General features: G+C 41.5%; 1 protein-coding gene across 3 annotated transcripts in view; it reads left to right on the plus strand.

The window, feature by feature from the left end:
- spag17 (sperm associated antigen 17) overlaps positions 1–23,844 on the plus strand; it is a 32,980-nt gene extending 9,136 nt beyond the window's left edge. For 2 of the 3 annotated variants that reach the window (XM_057853673.1, XM_057853675.1), the window contains 36 exons: positions 1,802–1,949; positions 2,020–2,226; positions 2,307–2,344; positions 3,765–3,881; positions 3,954–4,108; positions 4,180–4,283; positions 4,355–4,404; positions 5,033–5,290; positions 5,366–5,480; positions 5,547–5,756; positions 7,892–8,007; positions 8,091–8,181; positions 8,264–8,397; positions 8,468–8,552; positions 10,017–10,174; positions 10,241–10,361; positions 11,623–11,852; positions 11,916–12,071; positions 13,263–13,375; positions 13,435–13,565; positions 14,709–14,842; positions 14,911–15,078; positions 15,140–15,247; positions 19,103–19,154; positions 19,225–19,315; positions 19,382–19,432; positions 19,501–19,592; positions 19,721–19,798; positions 19,909–19,987; positions 20,919–20,959; positions 21,031–21,179; positions 21,259–21,437; positions 21,500–21,560; positions 21,629–21,776; positions 22,888–23,052; positions 23,123–23,844. In XM_057853673.1, coding sequence (XP_057709656.1) covers positions 1,802–1,949; positions 2,020–2,226; positions 2,307–2,344; positions 3,765–3,881; positions 3,954–4,108; positions 4,180–4,283; positions 4,355–4,404; positions 5,033–5,290; positions 5,366–5,480; positions 5,547–5,756; positions 7,892–8,007; positions 8,091–8,181; positions 8,264–8,397; positions 8,468–8,552; positions 10,017–10,174; positions 10,241–10,361; positions 11,623–11,852; positions 11,916–12,071; positions 13,263–13,375; positions 13,435–13,565; positions 14,709–14,842; positions 14,911–15,078; positions 15,140–15,247; positions 19,103–19,154; positions 19,225–19,315; positions 19,382–19,432; positions 19,501–19,592; positions 19,721–19,798; positions 19,909–19,987; positions 20,919–20,959; positions 21,031–21,179; positions 21,259–21,437; positions 21,500–21,560; positions 21,629–21,776; positions 22,888–23,052; positions 23,123–23,151 — 4,362 coding nt within the window. In that variant the 3' untranslated portion in view covers positions 23,152–23,844. The remainder of the gene's footprint in view (positions 1–1,801; positions 1,950–2,019; positions 2,227–2,306; positions 2,345–3,764; positions 3,882–3,953; positions 4,109–4,179; positions 4,284–4,354; positions 4,405–5,032; positions 5,291–5,365; positions 5,481–5,546; positions 5,757–7,891; positions 8,008–8,090; positions 8,182–8,263; positions 8,398–8,467; positions 8,553–10,016; positions 10,175–10,240; positions 10,362–11,622; positions 11,853–11,915; positions 12,072–13,262; positions 13,376–13,434; positions 13,566–14,708; positions 14,843–14,910; positions 15,079–15,139; positions 15,248–19,102; positions 19,155–19,224; positions 19,316–19,381; positions 19,433–19,500; positions 19,593–19,720; positions 19,799–19,908; positions 19,988–20,918; positions 20,960–21,030; positions 21,180–21,258; positions 21,438–21,499; positions 21,561–21,628; positions 21,777–22,887; positions 23,053–23,122) is intronic. The other variant, XM_057853674.1, reaches the window with a different exon arrangement.
- Positions 23,845–24,629: the final 785 nt, after the last annotated feature.

Here is a 24,629-nt window from a genome sequence, read left to right on the forward strand (position 1 = left end):
AACGTAATCATTTTCATGTAAAAACGCTATGCTATCTATAAAACTGAAAATTTTCAAGTAAAAACATGATACCATCATGCAAAAATCTAAAACAATGGTAATTATCACTTAATAACAGAATAGTTATCATGTAAAAACGTGAAAACAATCATGTAAAGACGTGATATCATCATGCAAAGTGTAAAAATGTGGTATTTGTCATTTAAAAACCTGATACAATCATGTAAAAACGTGAAATGTATCATGTAAAAACATGATAAAGATCATGTAAAAATGTGATACTATCATGAAAAATGTAAAAATGAGGTATTTATCATTTACAAACATGGGTTTGTTGGTAAAAGTGAGAAAAATATTATCCAAACATGTGGCATCTATCATGTAAAAACGTAATTGTTTAAAAACCTGATATTTATCATGTAAAAACATAGTACGATCATGTAAAAACTTTATAACTAGTTTTTACAAGATAACTTTCTTTTTTTACATGATCATAACATGCAAAAATGTGATACTAAAATGTAAAAAATGCCAAAACATGTAAAAATGTGATTATATTGTAAAAACCTAATCATTATCATGTAAAAACGCAATGCTATCTATAAAACTGAAGATTTTCAAGTAAAAACATGATACCATCATGCAAAAACGTAAAAATATGGTAATTATGACTTAATAACAGAATAGTTATCATGTAAAAACGTGAAAACAATCATGTGAAGATGTGATATCATCATGCAAAGTGTAAAAATTTGGTATTTATCATTTAAAAACCTGATACAATCATGTAAAAACGCGAAAACTATCAAGTACAAACGTGATATTGATCATGTAAAAACGTGATACTATCAGGCAAAACGTAAAATTCCGGTATTTATGATATGAAAATGTGATACTATCATGTAAAAACGTGAAATGTATCATGTAAAAACATGATAATGATCATGTAAAAACGTGATACTATCATGCAAAATGTAAAAATGTGGTATTTATCATTTACAAACATGATACTATCAGCTAAAAGTGCGAAAAATATGATCCAAACATGTTGCAGCTATCTAATTGTTATCAATTAAAAATGCGATAATGATCATGTAAAAGCATGTGTTTATCATTTAAAAACGTTAAACTATAAGGTAATAACGTGAAAACTATCATTTAAAAACCTGGTAATTATCATCTAAAAACAGTGCGATCACGTAAAAACTTTATCACTTGTTTTTACGAGATAACTTTCACTTTCTTACATGATCATAACATGCAAAAATGTGATACTAAAATGTAAAAAATGCCAAAACATGTAAAAATGTGATCATTATCAATTAAAAATGTGATAATGATCATGTAAAAACATGTGTTTATCATTTAAAAACGTGAAACTATAAGAACGTGAAAACTATCATTTAAAATCTTGAGAACTATCACGTACAAATGTGATATAATCATTTAAAAACGTCATACTAAAATGCGAAAACATGCAAACTATCATGTAAAAATGTGATAATCACTGTATGTAAGAACCTGATAACTAGTTTTTACAAGATAACTCACGTTTTTACATGATCTTAACATTCAAAAAACGTGATACTATCATGTACAAATGTGAAAATGTAAAAAGTTGACGTCTCATGTCAATGTAATTTGCTCTTATAGATTATTTTAATTGCCGAATACAGACGTTTATGTAGCATCAGTTCATGATTGTGTACTTGTATATGCTGTCGATGTTTTACGATCATCTCTGTTTTGCCGTCATCTATTTGCAATGCCTCACTTCTCGCATACGGGTTATTTGTTGAAGATTCCAGGCTTGGATCCAGCCCAGGAAGAGGCTTCCATGATGATGCGCTCGCCCGCTTGGAAACTCATCAACTCAGTAGCTCGGCGGCGTTCCAACACCTTGTGCTGGATGGCCATCAAGCAGCAGCTTCAGCGCCAATGCACCGATGGTTTGAAATGGAAAAATTGTTGTTTTTTGTGAAATCGTAAATTCTTCTTGACTAGGACGGTGCTCCACAGACGAGGTGTCATGGCCGCAGGTGGAACGCTTCTTACACCAGAGCGTGTTTGAGAGCATGCAGCTGACCGGATTGAATGAAGACGGCGTTCTGGGAAAAGATTCTAGGCTGTTGGGCATGGTGCAACACACAAAAAAACACCCCGTCAACCCCTGGGACAACCCATTGTCTTTCGCCAAGCAGAAGCTACGTATCCTGCGCAAGAAATGTGCGTTAATTGATAGGGTTTTTTACTGAAATGTGTTGCCTTTGAGTTTACTTTTTATTTTTCCTTTTTCTTTGCTGCAGGGCGGACGTTTTTAGATGACGGCTCTCGCTCTACCAAGGTGTTCATCATCTAATGAGATCCTAAACAGACCTCCATGAAGTTGGCTCAGCGTCGGATGCAAATTTATATACAAATGATGTCAATTATTTGTGCTGATACCGTTTTTGAGATACTTACATTTCTTTCATAGGTCAATCTGAGTTAAAAAAAAAAGCCCTCAGATAGATATGGATAGATGTTGTAGATATTCTCCTCTTAATTTGTGGTGATGACGTCACACAGTCCCCCATCTACGGGGGAACGGAACCGTAAAGGTGCAGTTCGTTTGTGCTACGTTTATGCTAATTTGTACCGTAAAAGTTTGTGCTGCTATCGTTTTTGACATATTGACAATTATTTTATAGGTACTTTTGAGGTACATGTGTGCTTTGTTTCTGTTGTAAAAAAATTAGTTTGTGCTGCAACCTTTGCGGTTCCATTCCGGTGACGACATCGCTCGGAATGAATATCTCAATAGCAATAAAACGATCGCAGCAGAAACGAAAATTTTAACAGCGCAAACATAGCACATACGAAGGGCACCGCTCCGGGTCCATTTTAAAGTGAATGGGGCGCTGAGTGACATTTTGTTGCCACCTGGCAAAAAAATGCCACATGGCAAAATCAATTTTACCACATGGAAAAAAAATGCCACATGGCAAAATCCATTTTGCCACTAAAAAATTGCCACATGGCAAAATCCATTTTGCCATATGGCAAAAAATGTCACATCGCAAAAAAATGTTGCCACATGGCAAAATCAATTTTGCCACATGGAAAAAAAAATGCCACATGGCTAAATCCATTTTGCCTCACGGCAAAAAAAAATGCCACATGGCAAAATCCACTTTGCCACATGGCAAAAAAATGGCACATGGCAAAACATTTTTGCCACATGGCGAAAAAAATGCCACATTGCAAAAAAAAAAAAAAAATGCCACATGGCAAAATCCATTTTGCCACATGGCAAAAATAATGCCACATGGCAAAATCCATTTTGCCACAAAATTTTTTTGCCACATGGCAAAAAAATGCCACATTGCATAATCCATAATCCATTTTGCTACAAAAAAAAATTGCCACATGGCAAAATCCATTTTGCCACATGGCAAAAAAATGCCACATCGCAAAAAAATGTTGCCACATGGCAAAATCAATTTTGCCACATGGCAAAAAAATGGCACATGGCAAAAAAATGCCACATGGGAAAATCCATTTTGCAACACGGCAAAAAAAAATGCCACATGGCAAAAACTTTGCCACATGGCTGGTTACAAACAGCTACAGCACAAACATGGCTCAAACGATTGACATCATTTTGATATAAATTTTCATCTTGTGGGGAGCCAATTTCGTGGAGGTCCAATACAGTTTCGCCGAGACGTAGAAGTTGAAACTTTGACTTTAACATCACTTTTGCTTGTTTTTTCCTACCCTAGAAAAGCGGCAATCACCATGCAATTGAGCTCGACTTGTCTGACATTCAGAATTGCCGACGTAGGTCGCTTTCAGACTGGTGCTATGTTGAACACTATGAAGCTTCTGTCTTTGCTCAGGTGACCTGCAATCATTGAAAACATCAACTTATGAAATGTTCAAAATGTGAGCTTTTTGTCTTTTCCGCTTAGGTCCTCCAATCAGCTTTTCAGCAATATCGCTGCCTAGACACACTCAGAGGCAGTCATAATAACGTGATGTACATTTTCTGCCACAATCCCATGAGTTCCCAACGTTCTTGCAAGGAATTCTGGAATGTAGCTATTCACACGGATGTCAAGTTTAGGTAAGAGTGATTTACTTTTGTTTTACTTACAGCAAAAGACATCCATGTTTTGTGTTTATTTTTCATAATAGGAGGTATTTGGAGCACGTAGCAGGCACCATTACAGATTGGATCGAGAAAGAGGAGATGAAGAGAGAGTTGTTGGAAAAAGCCAATACAAATCCTCCATCGCAATGTACGGATCGTCTAAAAGTGTGACTGCAATATTGTCTATCACGGTTTTAATAACTGATGAAAATGTTTCAGGCTGGCCAGAGGAACAGGAAGAGCCATACATCACAAAAACCTCACTAAAAGTTTGTAACCACTCACACGCGCACACACACACACACACACAAAACTGAGAACACACATGGAAATTACAATGTTGTGGAGGAATTTTTAAGATAAAATCACATCAGGATCATTTTGTAAGGAGTGGAATTCACGGTTCACAGTAATGGTTGCCAGTCGGGGACCTGGCCACATTAATTGGGCGGTAGCCGTTTTTATCTAGCACTTGGACTTTTTTGCCACAGGATATTACAACAAACCTGCTACAGTGGGGCAAATAATTATTTAGTCAACCACCAATTGTGCAAGTTCTCCTACTTGAAAATATTAGAGATGACTGTAACTGTCAACATGGGTAAACCTCAACCATGAGAGACAGAATGTGGGAAAAAAACCATTATATATCTTTGTGGTAGCCTGTTTTTAAAAAGCATTTAGACAACCCGGGTTGCTGGTGTTTATACGTGTTTATTTAGTTAATAGATATATTGGACTATATGGACACCTGTGGCTTATAGTCAGGTACGGCATATATGTGGATTTATTGATAACATTTTGTGAAATTTGGCCAGTGCGGTTTATAATCCAGTGAGCTTTATAGTCCGGAAATTACGGTAGCTCTTTATATTGAGCAGTCATCCAAACTAACAGGCTATCAAGCTGGAAGAGGAGCGGTTGAAGGACGAAGAATCCAAGAAAGGGAAGAAGGGAGGAAAAGAACCGGCCAAGAAGCCGGCGAAGTCACAGCCCCAGGCGCCACCGCCACCACCGCCGCCGACGGAGGACGTGAAAGTGCCAGAGGCCAAAAAAACCAAATCTAACACCGCAGAAGGGAAGAGTAAACGTACGTCCACAGATTCCACCACCTCTGACCAGACGCTTTCCAGTACAGAAGACGACGAAGATGAGGTCAGTACTGTGTGAACAGTGCTAATAAACATGCAAAATGCTAGAGAGAAACTATTTTGTGTGTCTTTCATTTAGGGATTCACAGGCTTCCATATGGATGGAATGTTGGTCCATCTATCAGGGTGTCTCCACTACCTCTTCACAGCATCTGGCGGGCACATTACCATAGAGACCATCAGCTTCGTTGAACGTAAAGTAATTCCCATGTTAAGCAGCTTTTTCTGACCGGCAATCATTTATATTTATGTTACTGTAGGTTCCAGCATGTTGAAGGTGGCTGTGAGAAAGGATGCTCATCACTTCTACACACACATCAATACAGCGAGAAATGAAGTTAAAGCTAATAGTGACAGCACTCCAAAAAAGCCTCCTGAGATATCAACGTGCAAGCGGTCCTTCTCGGCCTTGCTGGATAACGGCGTCCGGCTGTCGTACACTTATAAAAGACCGCCAGAAATCTGCAAAGGTGTGTACCTTCCTAGCAAATTCTTGGATATTTAGGGACCGAGCACCAAGTGGTGTGAGAGCTCTATTGTTTTGCAAAGGTTTTATATGTATGTATATCTAAGACATTGACACCTAGGGAGTTTGTTGGATCCTTCTCAAAATTGGTAAGACTGTTCATGAGACATTTGAGAGCTTAAGTTATCAAAATGTTGAGTTTTCATTCACAGGCCTGACCTGAGTGTGGTGCCAAAGTCGGCCATTTTTTGGCAACACGCCAAATTCAGTAAATGACAAATGTTACGTCCCAAGGACGGCTCGCGAAGGGCGTAACATAAAACGAGCCACACAAATTCACAAGTGGCACAGATTTATTTACACAACAATCAAACTCGCAATGAATATGTACAAAATGTGGATGAAGCGCGGCTTCAGGGTAAGCCCAGGCCAAAACAACAAACAAAAGGAATCTACACTTAAACCCTTCACGCTAACTAAACCCTGATCATGAAAAAGAACAAAGAAAAGACAGCCACTAACCTAGCTTCGTACGCTAAACAAAACAGGAGAAAACGGGTTGAACAGAAATGGCGACTTACCCCTACTTGCTTCAGTGCTCTTCTTTACAGTGGTGAACAAAAACGATCCAATAACGAATAAACACAAAAGACCTCACCGAGAAAGCGGGAGTGTATCAAACTATCGATCAAATGCAAACGAGAGTGAATGGCGAGCAAACAGCTGGCGAGGAGGACCACGGCAGAATGCTGTGAAATGCGACCTCCCAGAGCGTTGACAGCGGCAGGTTTTTGAAGCTTGGCGCCTTTTTTCATGGCCAATCAGCGGCGGCGACGTCGTCGGTCCGTCCGGCGTCGATCAGCTGTCGTCACAGTGGGAGGGGAAGCAGCCAGCTGGTGGAGGCGACGATCAGCTGACTGGAAGAGTCTCAGAAAATTGACTATTAAACGGCCAAGGGCCGTCACAACTAATAACTCCCTGATACAAGGTTCAGTCTTTTTCCATATCTGGCCTGTATGAAAGGTATCCCAGCCTAACCACGATTGCATTGAAATATTACCCATTAAGCCTGGTGCCCCCTACTGGGAAGAGCAAAACACCCTTTTTTACTAGACAGGCTCCTCCTCCAAGGGAAAAAAATCAATTGACTAATAGCTCCCTGATACAAGGTTCAGTCTTTTTCCATATCTGGCCTGTATGAGAGGTATACCAGCCTAAGCACAACTGCATTGAAATATTACTCATTAAGCCTGGTGCCCACTGCTGGGTACTGGAAACGTCCTTTTATTTTATTTTTTTTTTTACTAGACAGGCTACTCCTTCAAGGGAAAAAAAAATCAATTGACTTCAAACCTGCATCGGGGAGCCTTAAGACATGTGGTCAGGTGCCTGATGAAAAATATTGAGGTTTTGTTGAAGCAGAAGGGTCCAAACAGGAAAGTGAAAAAGACCGTTGCCATTTTGTCTCACCACATTTTTGGAACATTCATAACTTGGCAGACATACAACACATCTGCGCCAAACCTCCTATGATTGTTGAGAGTCGTTCGCCGAACGGTTCTAAGGGGGATATTTGCATCAGCCCTACAGTGCCAACTAGTGGTAACGGAAAATTACTCATTTTACTTATCCATGTCATGTTTTCAGGGTGATCAGTGTCATTACAAGACCTTTTTTAATACTACATTTTAAGGACTTTGTTCGCCATTAAAAGGAGTAGATTTCTTCAGAAAGTTAGGCAGCTTATTGAGCCACGAAATTTGGCACACTTGGTCGAATTGGCCCTATTAGAAGATTCATTTTCCTTTTGAATAAGGGCGTGGCTGCACAGCTCAGTATCGCCTCCTTTTTTGTAGGACCCTCTTCAATAGGGGGTTTTCCTCCTAGATGTGTGAATGTATTTCCAATCCCCAAAAAAGAGGCGAGTTTCAATCATGTTAGCTTCTCATAACATGATAAGAGGCGGACGATCTGCTACTACCCGGAGTTGCGTGACGTCCAACTTGAGCCAAACTGCGAGGGCTCTTTCAGTCCTGGTTGCAGGCCTAGTTCTATTTCAAATTTGAATATGCACAATCTCCTGTCAGTTTGTTAGTGGGTTCTCCATCTTAAATTTACCGCAATTATGACATCCCACAGCTACTGTGGTCGCGAGTCCAGAGGAAACGGAGAAAGCACCGCAAGAGTTGGCAAAGGAAGTGGACGCAGAACAGACAGACGACCTGAAAAACGACGCCGAGCCTGCAGAGGAGCAGGTTTTACATGGTTTCAATGTACAAAACAAGTGTGGGATGTATAAACTGAAGTTTTTGCTGTGTTGTGCTTTTTTTGCGTGAAGCGGTGTGAAAGCCCTTTGCCCCTGGGTCCACTCAACAGCCTCAATCTTTCTCTACCGAATGGCTTGCTTGTGCAGTTCATGCGTGAAGACGGTCTGTGATGTCTTTATCTTCTTTAAACATCTTTTTTTTTTTTTTAAACAGCACACTAACACCAAAATTTGCATGTTTTCAGAAGGGCGGGACATGCTGGTGCGACTGAGCTTTCACGCTGCAGGGCCCCAGGACCCCTCTTTCGCCAAAGAGGCGTCCCGCACCATCACCAGCCAGGGCACCGTGATCCGATACATGAAGGACGGCTCCAGCGAAGTAAACAAGCTATCCGCCTCACTCTTAGTGGTTGTAACTTCTCACTACAGTATTTTTTGTCACGCTGCAGGTGCTTTTTGCCGACGGTACGGTCAGTTCCAGTTCAGACTCCGGCCCGGTGTGGGTGGAGGAAATAGAGGATGTCGGCACAGATGGTAAGAAAACACATCAACTTCATTTTTTTCTTTTTAAACCTGTTATTGTTAGGGTTATGGGGGACAGAAAAAAGAAGGAGAGAGAGACCGAAGAAGCACAAACAACACCAAGAAATACATTGAACGCCTACACTAACTATGAATATGTTGGTGCCATTGTTGGCTAGTTGTATTTCCGGTTTGGGGGGGTGAGTCAGAAAGCTACGTGATTGGGAGGGGTGAAGTGTACACAAATCAGCCATGTGAGGTGTAGAACCCAGTATTGGTGTGAATCCCTTGTGAGTATGGATATGTTGGCATCCTATTCTATGCAGCCTGATCGCTAATCCTGACACTGTTTCTGTACTTGACTGTGTCTAATTGCACCTGGTCATGCGTGAATCCCGTCAGACATGTGATAGTCCTGCAAACGGGTGGACATGGCCATTCCCAGCCAATCAGGTGGGGGGCGAGCCAGCGTAGCCCATCTCTCCTCCCGCAGATCCAGGGTGGTACACTGGAGCATCCACGCCCCCATCAACCGAGCTTCAGGGATGGGATGAGAGGACGCGCCACCACCCCCCACGCCCACCCCCAAGGCCCACGAGCCACCGCCGCAGGCCCCCAACCGACACAGCACACTGCATGACCCCCACGGCCTACTAAGCCCAGGGCAGGGCAGGACAGGATCCCCACCTGGAGCGGGCGATACCAAGCCGACCCACCGGCACCCAGCCAGCGATCCGCGATGGAGCGCAGGGAGGATACCCAGGGAGAAAAGAGAGGGGAAGGCGAACCAGGAGAGGGCTGAGAAGCGGGGCGGCGCGGGATCAGAGCCTTGAAGAAAAAGTGTAGGACCCACTTACTGCCCTATTACTGTGGCTGCCAGGTCCCTGACTGGCGTCACCGTCAGACATATCTGCGTTTGCTCAGTGTTAATTACGGCTCAAGCACCAGCTAGTGCTACAGCGTCAACTAGTGGCAACAGGACGTCAATTTTTTTACATGTCCAGTTCCTTTCAAGTTGGTCAGTGTAATTCCAAGACCTTTTGTAATACAACATTTAAGGCCCATGTCAACATGTCTGTCTGTTGCCATGGCGGCCCTATGTTCACCAATAAAAGATTAAATTTGGCACACTTGGTTGAATTGGCCCAATGAGAAGATTCATTTTGGTTTTGAATCAGGGCATGGCTGCACAGCTCAGTAGTGGCTCATTTTGTAGGACCCTCTTCAAAAGGGGTTTTTTCACCTAGGTGTGTGAATGTATTTTTCAACTCAGGATAGACAAAAACATCTCTGTCAACCATGCCCATAATACAAAAGAGGTGAGTTTCAAGCACACGTTAGAACCTCATGAGAACATGAGAGGGGGACGATATGCCACCACTCTGAGCTGTGTGCCGTCCGAGTTGCGCCCAACTGTGAGTGCCCATTCAGTCCTGCTTGCAGGCCTAGTTTTCACTGTTTTCCGTGTTCCTCTAGAGCAAAATCCAGAGAAGCAAGTGACGACGCCCCCTCAAGGGTTTTGGACGACGACCACTCCTTGCGGTATGTGTTTCAGCACAGTCGCTAACACGCACGAACAAAGCCCTGACTGCACGCTGCTCATCTACAAGACGTCGGACCCGGCCACGCAAGAGGTGAGACTTCTATAGCAGGCTCACGAAGTGGCCACGTTTGCTGGATCATCTGTGTTTCGCTTGCAGGTGATGCTGAGCCGGGAAGATCTGGTGGTGATGGTGCAGAAACCGGATGGAGGTATGAGTGTGGATCATGCAGACGGGACAAGGATCACCACGTTTTACCAAGGAAGGCCATCAAGCACAGGTGAGTGAGCATACGTAACAGCCCCAGACCAGAAGTGATTGCTCTAAGACAGCTTTCCCCAAAATGTCCACAAATACATAAGTGATCAAATGTGATCAAGCAAGTGATTAAATTCCGTTGTTCTGAGTTGAACCGGAGATTTTCATAATTATCTTAAGCCCCTTTCATACACTGAACTCCGTTTAAATCTCGGGATTTAAACGGGCAGCCCTCATGTCTGAAAGCAATTTCCCGGGTCGACTGACACGGAGATTAACCGGGTCGCGTCCTGGTATAACGTCCATGATTTACCCGGGATGTGGCATGTGTGCAGCCGTTCAATTCCTGGGTCACGTCGTGAAGGCTGATGATGTAAATATCATGGCGGGCTGATCGTCATTTCCTCTTTATTCACAGTAAGACAAAAAGCGGTAAACAAACTTTGCAATTATCAACATAGCAAACTGAAAATAGCTAAATTAAACTGAAAAGATAATGAAATTAAATTGCTACTGGATCTTACAGCCTGAGGAAGATACAGTTCATCGTCCATCTTTGTAAATATGTTTTTTTTTTGTTGCCGATGCCAACCAAAAATCAGTCAACAAAAGATTCCCGAGAAAAGACTATACTAGCGAAAGACTTTAGTTGTTTGAAGATGCTGGTGATGTGGGCTATGGTCCAGAAGAAGGGTGTGTTTGGGAGTTGTTTAGGGTAATTTTCCGTTGCAGATTTGGCCGATGAGTCGGTTTGTCACTGTTGCCAAGGCAACCAGTTTTGGAGATTTTGTTAGCCTCCGCGCTGAGTCTTGGATGTTGTCAGGTGTTCCTTTGTGGCAAAACAGGATGTCCCGCCTTTTGTTCTGGACTGTCCAGAAGAGGTAATCGTGGGATTTGGTGGTGCAGACATGGGCTTGTAGATGTCTTGCCTATCACCTGCTGTCACCTGTCAGCGTCAATCTCGCTCAGTCAGCTGCATGACGCGCGTGTTGGGCTTCCGTGGTCAGAAGGCATCCTGTATCTGTTATGCCCTTACTGCCCATTGTCTTGGCGCTGCAAATTCCAATTATTCCAACTATTAATAATATCAAATATATTCTTGTTTTTCTTAAACTATGATATCAATGCTATTAATTTTAAATTGGGTGTGTTAGAACAATACAAACAGTCAAACAGTAAATATGGGAAAGGATACAAATCCCTTCAAACCGAACCCCAGGGATTCCTGCGAGGAGTCTCTGATTGAGACGAGTCAATGCTGACGTGACATGCATTCTTCCCAGCTGATGACGTCGTCAATGGCTGCACTGGAGTAGACGGCCAGTCTCCTGATGAATCTGCAGCAATGAACTCCAAAACACACGAAGTTGGGAGCCCGGCTCACAAAGAGAAAGTCCTGTTGGTGGAGAATGAGGCTTGCGCCACTGTGTCCATGTACCCCGAACGACACATGGCTGAAATCTGCTTGGCGGATGGAACGATTATCACCGGCAACTACGAAGGAGTTTATCAGGTGGGCTGCTCATGTTGGGTTAGTTTTCATGGGCTTTCAAATAACACTTCTTTGTTGTCCAAGGTGATCCCAGGCAGCGTCGGCTTCCTGAACATCCAAAGCGATGGCAAGTGTGTTTACACCAGTGGCCGCCCAAAGGATGGCGTCCCTGCTTACATCATGAGTCACACTGACAAAGTGGTCTGCGACATAACGGACCTGGATGGAAACTATTTTCAGGTGAGTTGTAAAAGATGATAATTCATATATGTCAGGGAAATTCAATTTTGAACTCTGAGAAAAGTATCAACAGATAGCTCAAATGAGAAATGAATCAACACAACCAAGGATTGCCTGCTTCGAAGACTTTATAGAACACAAGCTAGATAGATATCAGGGGTACAATGGGTGATCCAGCCAGGAGCTGTGAACACGCGGGAGTATAATAAGAATACAGTCAAGGGTCTATATGCTTGTTGAAAGTAGAGGTGCACGATAATTATCGGTCCGATAATTATCGGTCCGATAATAGGAATTATTACGTCATCCCAATAAATCCGATAACATAATATATTATCGGCCCTATTAATAATATTTTTGGCACGGTGTCTGATTGGGATTTGTGCGTTTGTTTCCACTCCTGTTTTTTCCGGTATGCAAAGTTTTGTTACTGTCTTTGTTTTGTTCATTATAATAATGTAAAAAATTCTGGTTCAGTCAAAGGCAAATCTAAGCTGAATCAACCACTAGTATTTTTGACCTACAGGTGTTCAAAAACTCCGGTGAATATACATTGAAAACTTTTTTATATATATATATATATATATATATATATATATATAATTATCGGTTATCGTATCGTTATCAGCCTTGAGGAGCAGGAGGTTATCGGTATCGGTTTCAAAAAATGGATATCGTGCACCCCTAGTTGAAAGGGCGTTGCTTTCTATGAAAAGATACCTACGAAAGTGAAACTCAAGTATCAATTCTGGTGGTTTTCCACAGAAAAACATAATGAGTCATGACGTTGGGAACTTAGCCGTAGCTGGTACGAGAGGGAGTAAAATCAGATAAGGCAGTCCACAGAAACTCTTTGTATTTTATTCAAAGAAATACATGTGCAGCGCAAGAACATAGATGAATACAGTCTAACAAATGAATATAGTTTCACAGCAGTTATGTGTTTTATAAGCATGAATAAAATACATGTAGCATCTTTCTGCTAAGCTAATACCGCTGAGTCACGAGTACATTATATGTGTGGGTCATTTCTGGATAACCAATTTCTACGAATTATGTCATTCAGTGTTTCCCTCAGAGCTTTATAAGCCTGGCGGGCTTGCCTTTTCTTTCCGCTGGTGGCCTTCGCTACCACCAAGTTTTCTGATCGTTACAGTTAAAGAAAATTCCCAAGATTCTCCCTGTCACCAGGTGTTGGAAGATGGCCAGGTGACAGCGCGCGTTCACCCACCTTCAAACACAGTACGCGACGAAGAAGAGGATGACAGGGAGAAAGAGATGATACTGAGAGAGCATTGTCCCAGGTGACACATACACATGTATTAGTGCGATATTCCACCTCTTGACTTCTCTTTAAACACAGGCTGTTCGTAGTGCACGAGGACGGTTCCGGTACGGAGCTACTTAGTAGACACACTGCGGAGGAGCTGTTGTACAAGGCCAACCTGGACCCTAATGTGGCTCTTTTGAAAGACCCTTTGCCCGACACACGAGGTAAGTGACAGTCAGTTTGACGTTTTAGTGACGTAAATGACTACAGAGAAGGGGTGGGAATAACAATAACCCGAGTCCTTGTTTAAAATAATTACAGCTGTCGTGATTTTAAACCATGGAATGATTTTAGTGCAAACAGGTCAATGATACAGTAAACTATAACATGAGTAAACCATTAAAGAACTGCAACCAGATCAAATTACACATGTAGGACTTTTACATTTAAATTTACTAAATATTGTTATGGTAAAAATGCATAGTTTTGAGTTTGTGAGTGGTCAGAGAGGTCCACTACTAATATTTACCAACCTGGGCAAGAATTAAATCAGAATTATGGATTTACGGTACCACAAAAATGAGAACTGTAACGTGATCAAAGTATACGTATAGGACTTTTAATTGTTTTTTCTAAATATTGGTATGGTAAAAATGCATAGTTTTGAGTATAGGAGTAGTCAGAGAGTCTTACTACTAATATTTAGCGACCTTGGCCAGAATTTATTAAAAATTGTGGATTTGCAGTACCACAAAAATGAGAACTGTAACCTGTAACCACATCAAAGACCACATGTAGGACTTTTCATTCAAATTTGCGCTATAGTGGTAGAGATAAAAATGCATAGTTTTGTGTATGGAAGTAGCCAGAGAACACTACTAATATTTACCAACCTTGGCCAGAATTATTTCAGAATTGGGGATTTACAGTACCACAAAAATGAGAACTGTAACCTGATCAAAGTATACATTTAGGACTTTCATTTTTCTAAATATCGGTACAGCAAAAATGCATAGTTTTGAGTATGGGAGTACCTAGAGGTGTCCAGTACTAATATTTACCAACCATGGCCAGAATTAATTCAGAATTGTGGATTTACAGTACAACAAAAATGAGAACTGTAACCTACCATCTACTACAACGACCCATTACTAAAGGGAATCACATAATATTGTACTGACGTGACAGCGCACATGTAGAAGGAGTGGTTTTTAGATCAGTGAACTAGCGCTGTCAATGGCATCGTAGCATGACACCTTTTTAAAATGATATAACGGTAACCATTTGGACTACAAAGTATTGTGATGTATCACCTTTTTGATATATTGTGACACCCCTACTCCAGAGTGTGCTTGGGAATCTTCCAGGTGAATATGGCATCACCATCCTGAAACCTAGCATCGAAAGCGCTCGGTCCAAATGGGTCCACGCGAAGCTGGACCGTGACTCCATACCTCCGAACCGCCATAACAGTATCGGTCATCTTTCACCTGGTTCCGAGGTACCAGAGAGTAAATGGAGCGTACGAAAACCAACACATCTTTTGACTGCGCCTTCTATCTCTCGCAGAAACCTTCCAGTCCTTTATTCGGGAGCACTTCAGGGCTCAGCCCGCGAAAGTTCACCGTAGCACGTGTAGCCATACGCAGCTGTCCTAAAATCTTGGAAATTAGGGAACTTTACCAGCATAGCGTCTTGAGCAAAAAGCTCAGAAACATGGTGGACATGCGACTGAAGGCAAGTACTGGATAAAAACGCTATGAATTGTTTGGCTCATACGTGACAATTGTTTTTGTAGGAATATATTGAAAGTTTGATGGTCAAGGCGCAGTGGTCCTCCGACGTGATGCTTAAGGATCCTCGCAGTGAAGTGGAGCAAGCCCAAGCTGGGGTGCTGCTCAGTCAGGTGCGAAGCATAGTAAAGTATAGGTAGTCCCCCGTCACAAATCAACATTATTAAAAAATAAATAAAACGACAGGAGCCAAAATGGCGGATAAGACGGTGACGTAAACTCGAAATCACATAAGTCGGGTACGTCGTAACTCGGGGACTCTCTGTACATGTTTATTACGAGAGACATGATCAATGTCCATCTGCGATAAGTGAAAATGTGGAGAGGATAGAGCAGGGGTATCCAACTCTGGTCCTTGAGAGCCCCTATCCAGCTTTTTTTAGGGCTGCAGCAATCAATTTTATTAGTAATCGAATATTCTCCTGAAAACTCCATCGATCAATCGAGTAATCAGATAAAAAATGCTGTAATTTTCGGACTATAAGCCGCTACTTTTTTCCTTCATTTTGATTTCTGTGGCTAATAGTCCAGTGCGGCTGATTTGTTGATTTATTTAGGTTAATAGGTAACACTTTATTTGACAGCAGCGTCATAAGACTGCCCTAAGATCGTCATAATTGTGACATTATCATGGGCTTAATGAATGCTTATGACAGATGTCATTAAGTATCATCCGGCAAATTATGTCCCTAACTCCATTTATGTCCAGCTCAGATCTTTTACATCTATTCAAAAGTGAGATAATTAGCTGGATGACACACAATGACATCTGTCATAAGCTTTATTTAATGCTCATGGCAGTGTCATGTCATAATTATGATGGTCTTATGACAGTTTTATGGCGCCGCTGTTAAATAAAGTGTTAACAAATACAAGAGCTAGCAATTAATGAAACAACTGGAGCAGTAACTTCAGAAAAGATTAGCATAGAAAATGAATTTTAATTGTTATTTACATCTGTTGGGCTGCAATGCATGCTAGGAGGCATGTTGGACGACAGCAGTGTTGATAGCAGGTGGCAGCAGATGTGGACTGTCTCCCCCAAGGAAGAAGTGATGGCTAAATTAAGGTTCTTGAAGCACTGAAACTTTGCAGCCAATTGGTTCAAAGCTTCAAGGTGGTTCTTTTGGTCTTATGATGCCACTGTCAAATAAAGTGTTCCTAGTTACTATCTTTTGGTGTAAATATCCCATAATAGAATGAGGACACCTGCAGCTTATAGTCCAGTGCGGCTTATCTATGACCAAATGCTGTTTTTGTGTCAAATTTGGCGAGTGGCGGCTTATAGTAAGGTGCGCCTTATAGTCTAAAAATTACGGTATTTTTTTAGGTAAAGAGCAATTATAAATATACATGAGAAAACATGACATTTCACCTAATATTGAACCATTTTTAGACAATCAACGTCTTTATTTTAGGATGTACATTGTTGAAACAGCCAACATCTCAGATATGACTAGAAAAAACAACAACAAATTCACTGCTTTCACTCCCCAAAAAAAAAAAACAACTTATTTCTTACCTAAAAATGTCATTACGCTTGATAACACACATCAAAAGTTATGTGTTTTTCCCACGTCTTTCACTTGAATATCCATATGTGTCAGCTATTTTTAAGTTCTAGCTAAGTTTTAAATCAAAGTCTAAATTGTAAATCCTGATAGGATTTTTTAGTTTTGTTCAAAATAAATGTATGATACCTACTGTATTGAAGCACATTAGGCACCAGTGCTACTTGGTGTTTTATCCATCAATGACTACTGAGCTAAAATTAACAGTTAGCTTTATGATGTTTTTATTTTACACCCGCATCACTCTACAGTGATGTGTTTTTACAGATTAAATAAAGCCTGTATCAAAGACATGTTAGCCACGCATCGACAGTAGTCATAATTAATAGAAACCTCCTAGCTAGCTAGCTGGCTAGCGTTACGGTAACAACAGTAACAGTACAGTAATGTTAATCTTATTTGTTAGCGCTACGTTAACTTAATTTGACCTTGTCACGAGTATCACTCCTCCGCTTTCGGAGTAAACGGGGTGCTTTCGGTGGTGCTGCAGCATTGAAAACGTGCGGTAGTGGTATGAAAGCGCTGTCTTACAGTGAACACATGAAACAGTGTTCACCTTGTGTCCATCTTGAAATGCTCCTACACTTTTGACATTTTCTGCTTTTTCTTGGTGCCTTTCTCCTCGCTTTCATCGGCTTCTTCGTCGTTACCTCTATATTCATGCGTGGTTGAAATCAAATATATCCGCCGCCTCTCTTTTCTTCCCGAACACTTGTGATGTCAGTGCGTTGTGCCGCATTTAAAGTAGTCCGGGCAAAACGTCATGCTTCGAGCTGGCAAAATTAAAGTATTCCTCGAGATAGAGAAAATTCCTTGATCAAATTTAAAAATAGTTACTTGAATTATTAGAGTAATAGTTTCAGCTCTACTTGTTTTCCATGTCTCCCTCCTTTAACACACCTGAATCAAATAATCAGCTCATCAGCAAGCCCTGCAGGAGCCTGATAACGATCCTGATTATTTGAGTCAGGTGTGTTGGAGGAGGGAGACATGGAAAATAAGCTAGATTAGGGCTCTTAAGGACCGGAGTTGGATACCCGTGGGAAAGAGGCATTTGATTATCTTCAGCAAAAATTGGAGAGACAGCGAGAACCACAAGTGATATTTGTGTGGTATGTGGCAAAATGGATTTTGTCATGTGGCTTTTTTTTGCAATGTGGCAACATTGATTTTGCCATGTGGCATTTTTTTGCTATGTGGCTAAATGGATTTGCCATGTGGCATTTTTTGCCATGTGGCATTTTTTGCCATGTGGCAAAATGGATTTTGCCATGTGGCATGTTTTTGCCATGTGGCATTTTTTGCCATGTGGTAAAATGGATTTTGCAATGTGGTATTTTTTTTGCCATGTGGCATTTTTTGCCAATTATCAAAATGGATTTTGTCATGTGGCATTTTTTCTGCCATGTGGCAAAATGGATTTTTGCCATTTGGCATTTTTTTGCCATGTGGCAAAATGGATTTTGCCATGTGGCATTTTTTTGCCATGTGGCAAAATGAATTTAGCCATTTGGCAAAATGGAGAGACGGTGACAAACAAAAGTGGTATTTGCCATGGATTGCCAATGGATTTTGCTATATGGCATTTTTTTTGCCATGTGGCATTTTTTGCCATGTGGCAAAATGGATTTTGCCATGTGGCATGTTTTTGCCATGTGGCATTTTTTGCCCTGTGGTAAAATGGATTTTGCAATGCGGTATTTTTTTGCCATGTGGCATTTTTTGCCAATTATCAAAATGGATTTTGCCATCTGGCAAAATGGATTTTTGCCATTTGGCATTTTTTTGCCATGTGGCAAAATGGATTTTGCCATGTGGCATTTTTTTGCCATGTGGCGAAATGGATTTTGCCATTTGGCAAAATGGAGAGACGGTGACAAACAAAAATGGTATTTGCCATGGATTGCCAATGGATTTTGCTATGTGGCATTTTTTTGCCATGTGGCATAATGGAGAGACAGCGACAAACAAAAGTGGTATTTGCCATATGGCAAAATGGATTTTGCCACATGGCAAAAAAAAAAAATAGCCAAGTAGCAAAATTCTTTTTGCCACATGGAAAAAAAAATGCCGCATGGCAAAATCCATTTTGCCATATGGCAAAAAATGTCACATTGCAAATCCATTTTGCCACATAGCCAAAAAATGCCACATGGCAAAATTAATGTTGCCACATGGCAAAAAAAAAAACACATGACAAAATCCATTTTGATACATAGCAAAGAAATGCCACATCACAAAATTCATTTTGCCACATAGCAAATGCTACTTTTCATTCTCAGCCCTGCTCTATCTAGTGGTGGACAGTGGAATTACACAAAAAACATCGACAGTAGCTTCAAAATTAGCGAAAATTGTACTATACAAAGTATGACACTAGACTTTGTTCATTAAAAGTCTCTGACAGAGGATGTGCAGGAAGCCGGCACTATTGCAGAAAGGACCACAGGTAAGAGTGTTTATTAGTAATGTTCGAGTTGAATGTTCTGTCTAGGTTAAACAGTCACGTATGTCCACAGGGGACTTTGGCAGTCTGTACAGCCAATCCGTGCATACACCAGTTGAACTGTTTGACAAGTTAGAGGATCCTAAAATGACAGACAGCATCCGGTAAAGAACTCGTTGGTACGCAACGTGACGTCTTTGGAAGCTTTTATCACTCTGGTGTTCTTGCAGCTCTGCCCAGGTTAAACAGTCACAGTGGCCAGACATACTGGAACAGTACAGGTATGACTCACAAATTTACTTGAATCGAAAACAAAACGACTGATAATCTCTGTGAATGTGTCCTTCAGAATGGAACTTTGTGAAGTGAAGGCATGCGTTGAAGCTCTGAGAAAGCGATTTATTGTGCCGTTCTTTCACCCGGAAAACATCTTATTACACCAGGAAAGTATTGACCGATTGTCCGTCCCAGCGCCCAATCAAAATTCCTCATTTGGATGTTTGTTTGGTTCATATAGTGTACATTGGTGTTTACTTGTAATATCGTTGTATTCCATAATCTTCTGAAAAAGAAGCCAATCTTAAGCGTCCAATCGTCCATAGAGTCAGACGATACGGAAGACACGTCCCGGACGGATGAAGAGTTCAGTAAGTACAATATTTTATGGGCTTCGGCGTCTAAGTTGCATTAGCCAATAATGTGAGGAACCTTACGAGTCACAGGAAAACGGCAAACTATATTCTGCGTTCTGTTTTAGACGGCATGAGGACGCCACAACCCTCGGCCCCGACACCTTCTCCTACACCACCACGTGTTCCCGGTTCATTGCCACCCAGGTTTGTCGTACAGTTTGTACAAAAGGCTCCGGCGGTTACGTTTTGGATCCTGTTCTGTGTGCCTGCATGTGCGCAAGTTAATTTAGAGCAAGAGAAGAAGTTTGTTGCTCCTCGCCTTTCAGTTGTCCGCCAGTAGTTTCGGGTCACGTTGATCTAGAAATGTCCTGAGTGAGTTTTCAAGTCTGGTGTGTGTCTATAAGAGTTGAGTGCATGAACCGTCTCATGTTGTTTAGCATTTATTGTTGTTGTTTTGAGATACTACAGGTTAGCGTTAAATGCTAAGCTAATGAGCGAAAATCTAACGTGTAATTTCCATGTCCACTGTGTGTTGTTTGTTAGTATGTTAGCTAAGCTAATTAGCGAATTGCTAACGTGTAATTTCCATGTCCACTGTGTGTTGCTTGTTAGTATGTTAGCCTAGCTATCACTGCTGTGCTGTAACACACTCATCTACATACTCACCTGCACTATTTCCTACTAAGCAATATCAAGCGTTGTTGCCTGCCACATCCCATTCAAACCATCTACATGCAGCGGACATTGTCGCCATTTGCTATACAAATTGGATCTGCCAATATTGGATATAGGAAATTTGAGTTACTGCAATCTGCCTCCTCAATTTTCTGCTTTCTTTCATCTGTCCTTTGACATCCTGGCCATGGAGTAGCGCTCTGGCCGGCAATCCAGCTAGTGTGCGTTAGAAAATTGAGCCACCCAAATCTACTGTCAAGATTTCCACAACTATCACAAAACCTCCGACACATTAATTGGTCCTTCGAGCCGGATAGTACATTTCACTTAAGCTGACTAAATGTATGTTCCCGAGTTTGAAGCCTATGTTGCATGCTCGAATCGTTAAAAAGCCTACGTCACACAGTTAGTTGTTCAGGTCTCATGATAAGAAGAAGAAGCTAATGATTTACTTCTTCAGTTACAGCAGGATTGATGGAATGACACCTCCAGCTGCATCAGGTACTTTTTAATGCATTTTCAGCAGGAACTCTAATATGAATGTGATTCTGACTGTGCTGTGTCTCTATTAGTGTCCTTACCAGCGCCGATCATTCGGACGGATACCTCCAGGCCTCTAAGTTCGGCCCAGATGAATGTCATCGGGGAGCCCAGGCGGGTGGCAGTCAGACTTCCACCATCGATTATTAGCTCCAAACCCTTCAGTGTGCCCAATGATCACGTGAGACAGCCAGAATAGTTTGAGAGCAAGCCAGGGCAATGTTTATACGTTGACCCATTTCTGGGAAATCCATCTCCAGTTCCGCTCTGTGGAGGAGCCAGTGCGGCGAAGGTGTCGCACCATTTCGCTATGTAACGCAAGTACTATCATCAGAGGTTTTGAGCTACGTCCTTCCAGCGTCGACTTCGGCTTGCTGAAGGACGGCACGTCATCTGCCGTCACCGTGGTCATGAAGAACATCGGCGTCGACACCCTCAGGTGGGACGACGACATAACCGGTTTTAACCGTCGAGTGAGCTCACACTCGGCTTCTCGTCCAGGTTCCATGTGAAACAACCGCCGATCTCTTCAGGCCTCCGTGTCAAGTACCACCCAGGGCCTGTGAGTTCCAAACAAAATCACGTGAGCTACATTTACGTACTCAAACACGTACAACCGGTCTGATTTAGGTACCCGCAGGCTTGCATGTTGAACTAGATATCGAGCTGTACGCCATGTGTGACGCACACGCGGACTACGCGGACCCGGCCAGGTACATCACCGAGAACATCGTCATCCCAACAGAGACCAACATCATCTATTTGCCCGTCAAGGCCAATATCCTTCAAATATACTCGGCGTAGTGTCTTGAAATCATGGTCGAAAAGGATTATTCCTGTTTTCATTCTTCCTCTTTAGTCAAAATTGATAGCGTTGGGAAAAAAATACCATAATTTTCGGTCTATAAGCCGCTACTTTTTTCCCTCATTTTGAATCCTGATGCTTATCGTCCAGTGCGGCTTATTTGTTGATTTATTTGGGTTAAAATGTGACAGTCAACCTCTGCTGCCACCTGCTGTCAACGCTTTGTCGTCCAGGATGCCTCCGAGCATTCATTGCAATGCTACAGATGTAAATATCAAAAGTCATGTTCTGTGCTAATTATTTCTTCGGTTACTGTTCCAGTTGTTTCATTAATTGCTAGTAGTGGTATTTCCTAACACTTAATTTGACAGTGGCGTCATAAGACTGTCATAAGAACGTTATAATTATGAAATGACACTATCATTGGCATTACTGAATGCTTATGACAGATGTCTTGAAGTGTCATCCGGCAAATTATGTCACTAACTCCAGCTAGGATCTTTCACATTGATTCAAAAGTGAGATAATTTGTCGGATGACACTAAATGACATCTGTTATAAGCATTCATTAATGCTCATGACAGTGTCATGTCATAATTATGATTGTCTAATGACAGTCTTACGGCACCACCTTCAAATAAAGTGATACCAAGTACCATAACTAGCAATTAATGAAAAAACTGGAACAGTAAGTGAAGAAATAATTAGCATGGAAAATGATTTTTGTTATTTACATCTGTAGCACTGCAATGGATGCTAGGAGGCATGTTGGACAACAACAGTATTGACAGCAGGTGGCAGCAGAGGTTGACGGTCTCCCCCAAGGGAGCAGTTATGGCCAAATGAACCTTCTTGAAGCAATTAAGTTTTGCAGCCAATTGGTTCAAAGCTTCATGGTGGTTCATTTGGTCTTATGACATACACTTATAATAAAGTGAGGACAGCTGCGGCTTATAGTCCAGTGCGGCCTATCTATGAACAAATGTCGTTTTCGTGTCAATTTGGTGGGTGGCGGCTTATAGTCAAGTGCGCCTTATAGTGCAAAAATTACGGTGCTCAAAGTAAACCTCCTTGACAAGAATACCCATCGTTCCGGCGACCTTGTATAGCTTTTTTTTAAGCGGTAACCTCAGTTTACAATGCAGGAGACGTTCCGTAGCACGCAAACAGTCCCGAAGCCTCCCAATAACCCGGGAATGTCGACAGAACCTGCCTAGCATACAAAGGCCCGTTACTGCTGCAGTCATAGGTACTGTCCACGTCAAAACCTGGAATTTCACACACGCACTGTTTTCCTAATTTATCTCCTGTTTTTACAGGGCATCATAAACGCACTGCTAGTCTGTGAAGAGCACATCTGTCCTTTCAAATAAAACAGTGATCACCACAGTATGCATGTTTGTTGTCATTTGAATTTAAAGACACACTGGGTAAGTTTCCAAACAGTGTTGAACATAATCGTCGCTATTCAAGGGCGTAGGTTTGCATAGGGAAGGTAAGGCAGGGTGACTACCCAGATAGCAAAATATAACTGGAGCGGACATGGGCCAGATGTCCTGCAAATTTCGCCCCAATATCTTTCTGAAAAAAGGGCCAAACTCAGTATGGATTCACTTGCCGCATCAGCAAACAGTTTTGGGCCAGAACTGGTCCAAAGTAGCAGAAACCACATTAATTAATGGCCCAGATATGGCACACGTTTCCCAATCTGGGCCAGCACTGGGCCAGATTTGTATCAAAACCGTTTTCAGTATGAAATTTGGGGTCCATTTTGTTCAATATATCATACTGTAATGTGTTTATATTGCATTTGTCTAGTAAGACCAGTAATGACAGCACTTCTTTTTTATGCCATTTATTAAAGCTAAGATATTAACACACCATAACATTTTTTTTCCGCAAATATTTGAATTGGAACAAGCAACTTCACATTAAAGATGACTCATTTTTAGACTGTAAAGAACATACAGGTGTATGAAAAAGTATCTGAACCTTTTGAAATTTCTTACATTTCTGCATAAAATCACCATTTAATATGATCTGATCCTTGTCAAAATCACACAGATGAAAAAACAGTGTCTGCTTTGCCTAAAGGCACCCAAACATTTACAAGTTTTCATATTTTTAATGAGGATCGTATGCAAACAATGACAGAAGAGGGAAAAATAAGTACGTGAACCATCACATTTAATACTTTGTGGCACCCACTTTGGCAGCAATAGCTTCAACCAGACACTTCCCGTAGCTGCCCATTCTTCTCTACAAAACTGCTGTAGTTCAGTCAGATTCCTGGGATTTCTGGCATGAATTGCTGTCTTTAGGTCATGCCACAGCATCTCAAGTCTGGACTTTGACTTGGCCACTCCAGAACGTGTAATTTGTTCTTCTGAAACCATTCTGATGTTGATTTACTTCTGTGTCTTGGAGCATTGTCTTGTTACAGCATCCATCTTCTTTTTAGCTTCAACTGTCTGACAGATGGCCTCAGGGTTTCCTGCAAAACACCCTGATAAACATTTGAATTCATTCTTCCATTTATGATTGCAAGTTGTCCAGGCCCTGACGTAGCGAAACAGCTCCAAATCATGATGCTCCCTCCACCATGCTTTAAGGTGGGGGTTGAGGTGTTGATGTTGGTGAGTTGTTCCATTTTCCTCCACACATGACGTTGTGTGTTACTCCCAAACAATTAAACGTTGGTTTTGTCAGTCCACGAAATATTTTGTCAAAACTTCTTTGGAGTGTCCAAGTGCCTTTTTGTGAATATTAAACAAGCAACAATGTTTTTTTTAAGACAGCAGTGGCTTCCTTTGTGGAGTCCTCCCA

Source organism: Corythoichthys intestinalis, chromosome 13 (genome assembly GCF_030265065.1).
Source record: "Corythoichthys intestinalis isolate RoL2023-P3 chromosome 13, ASM3026506v1, whole genome shotgun sequence".
Lineage (NCBI taxonomy): Eukaryota > Metazoa > Chordata > Actinopteri > Syngnathiformes > Syngnathidae > Corythoichthys > Corythoichthys intestinalis.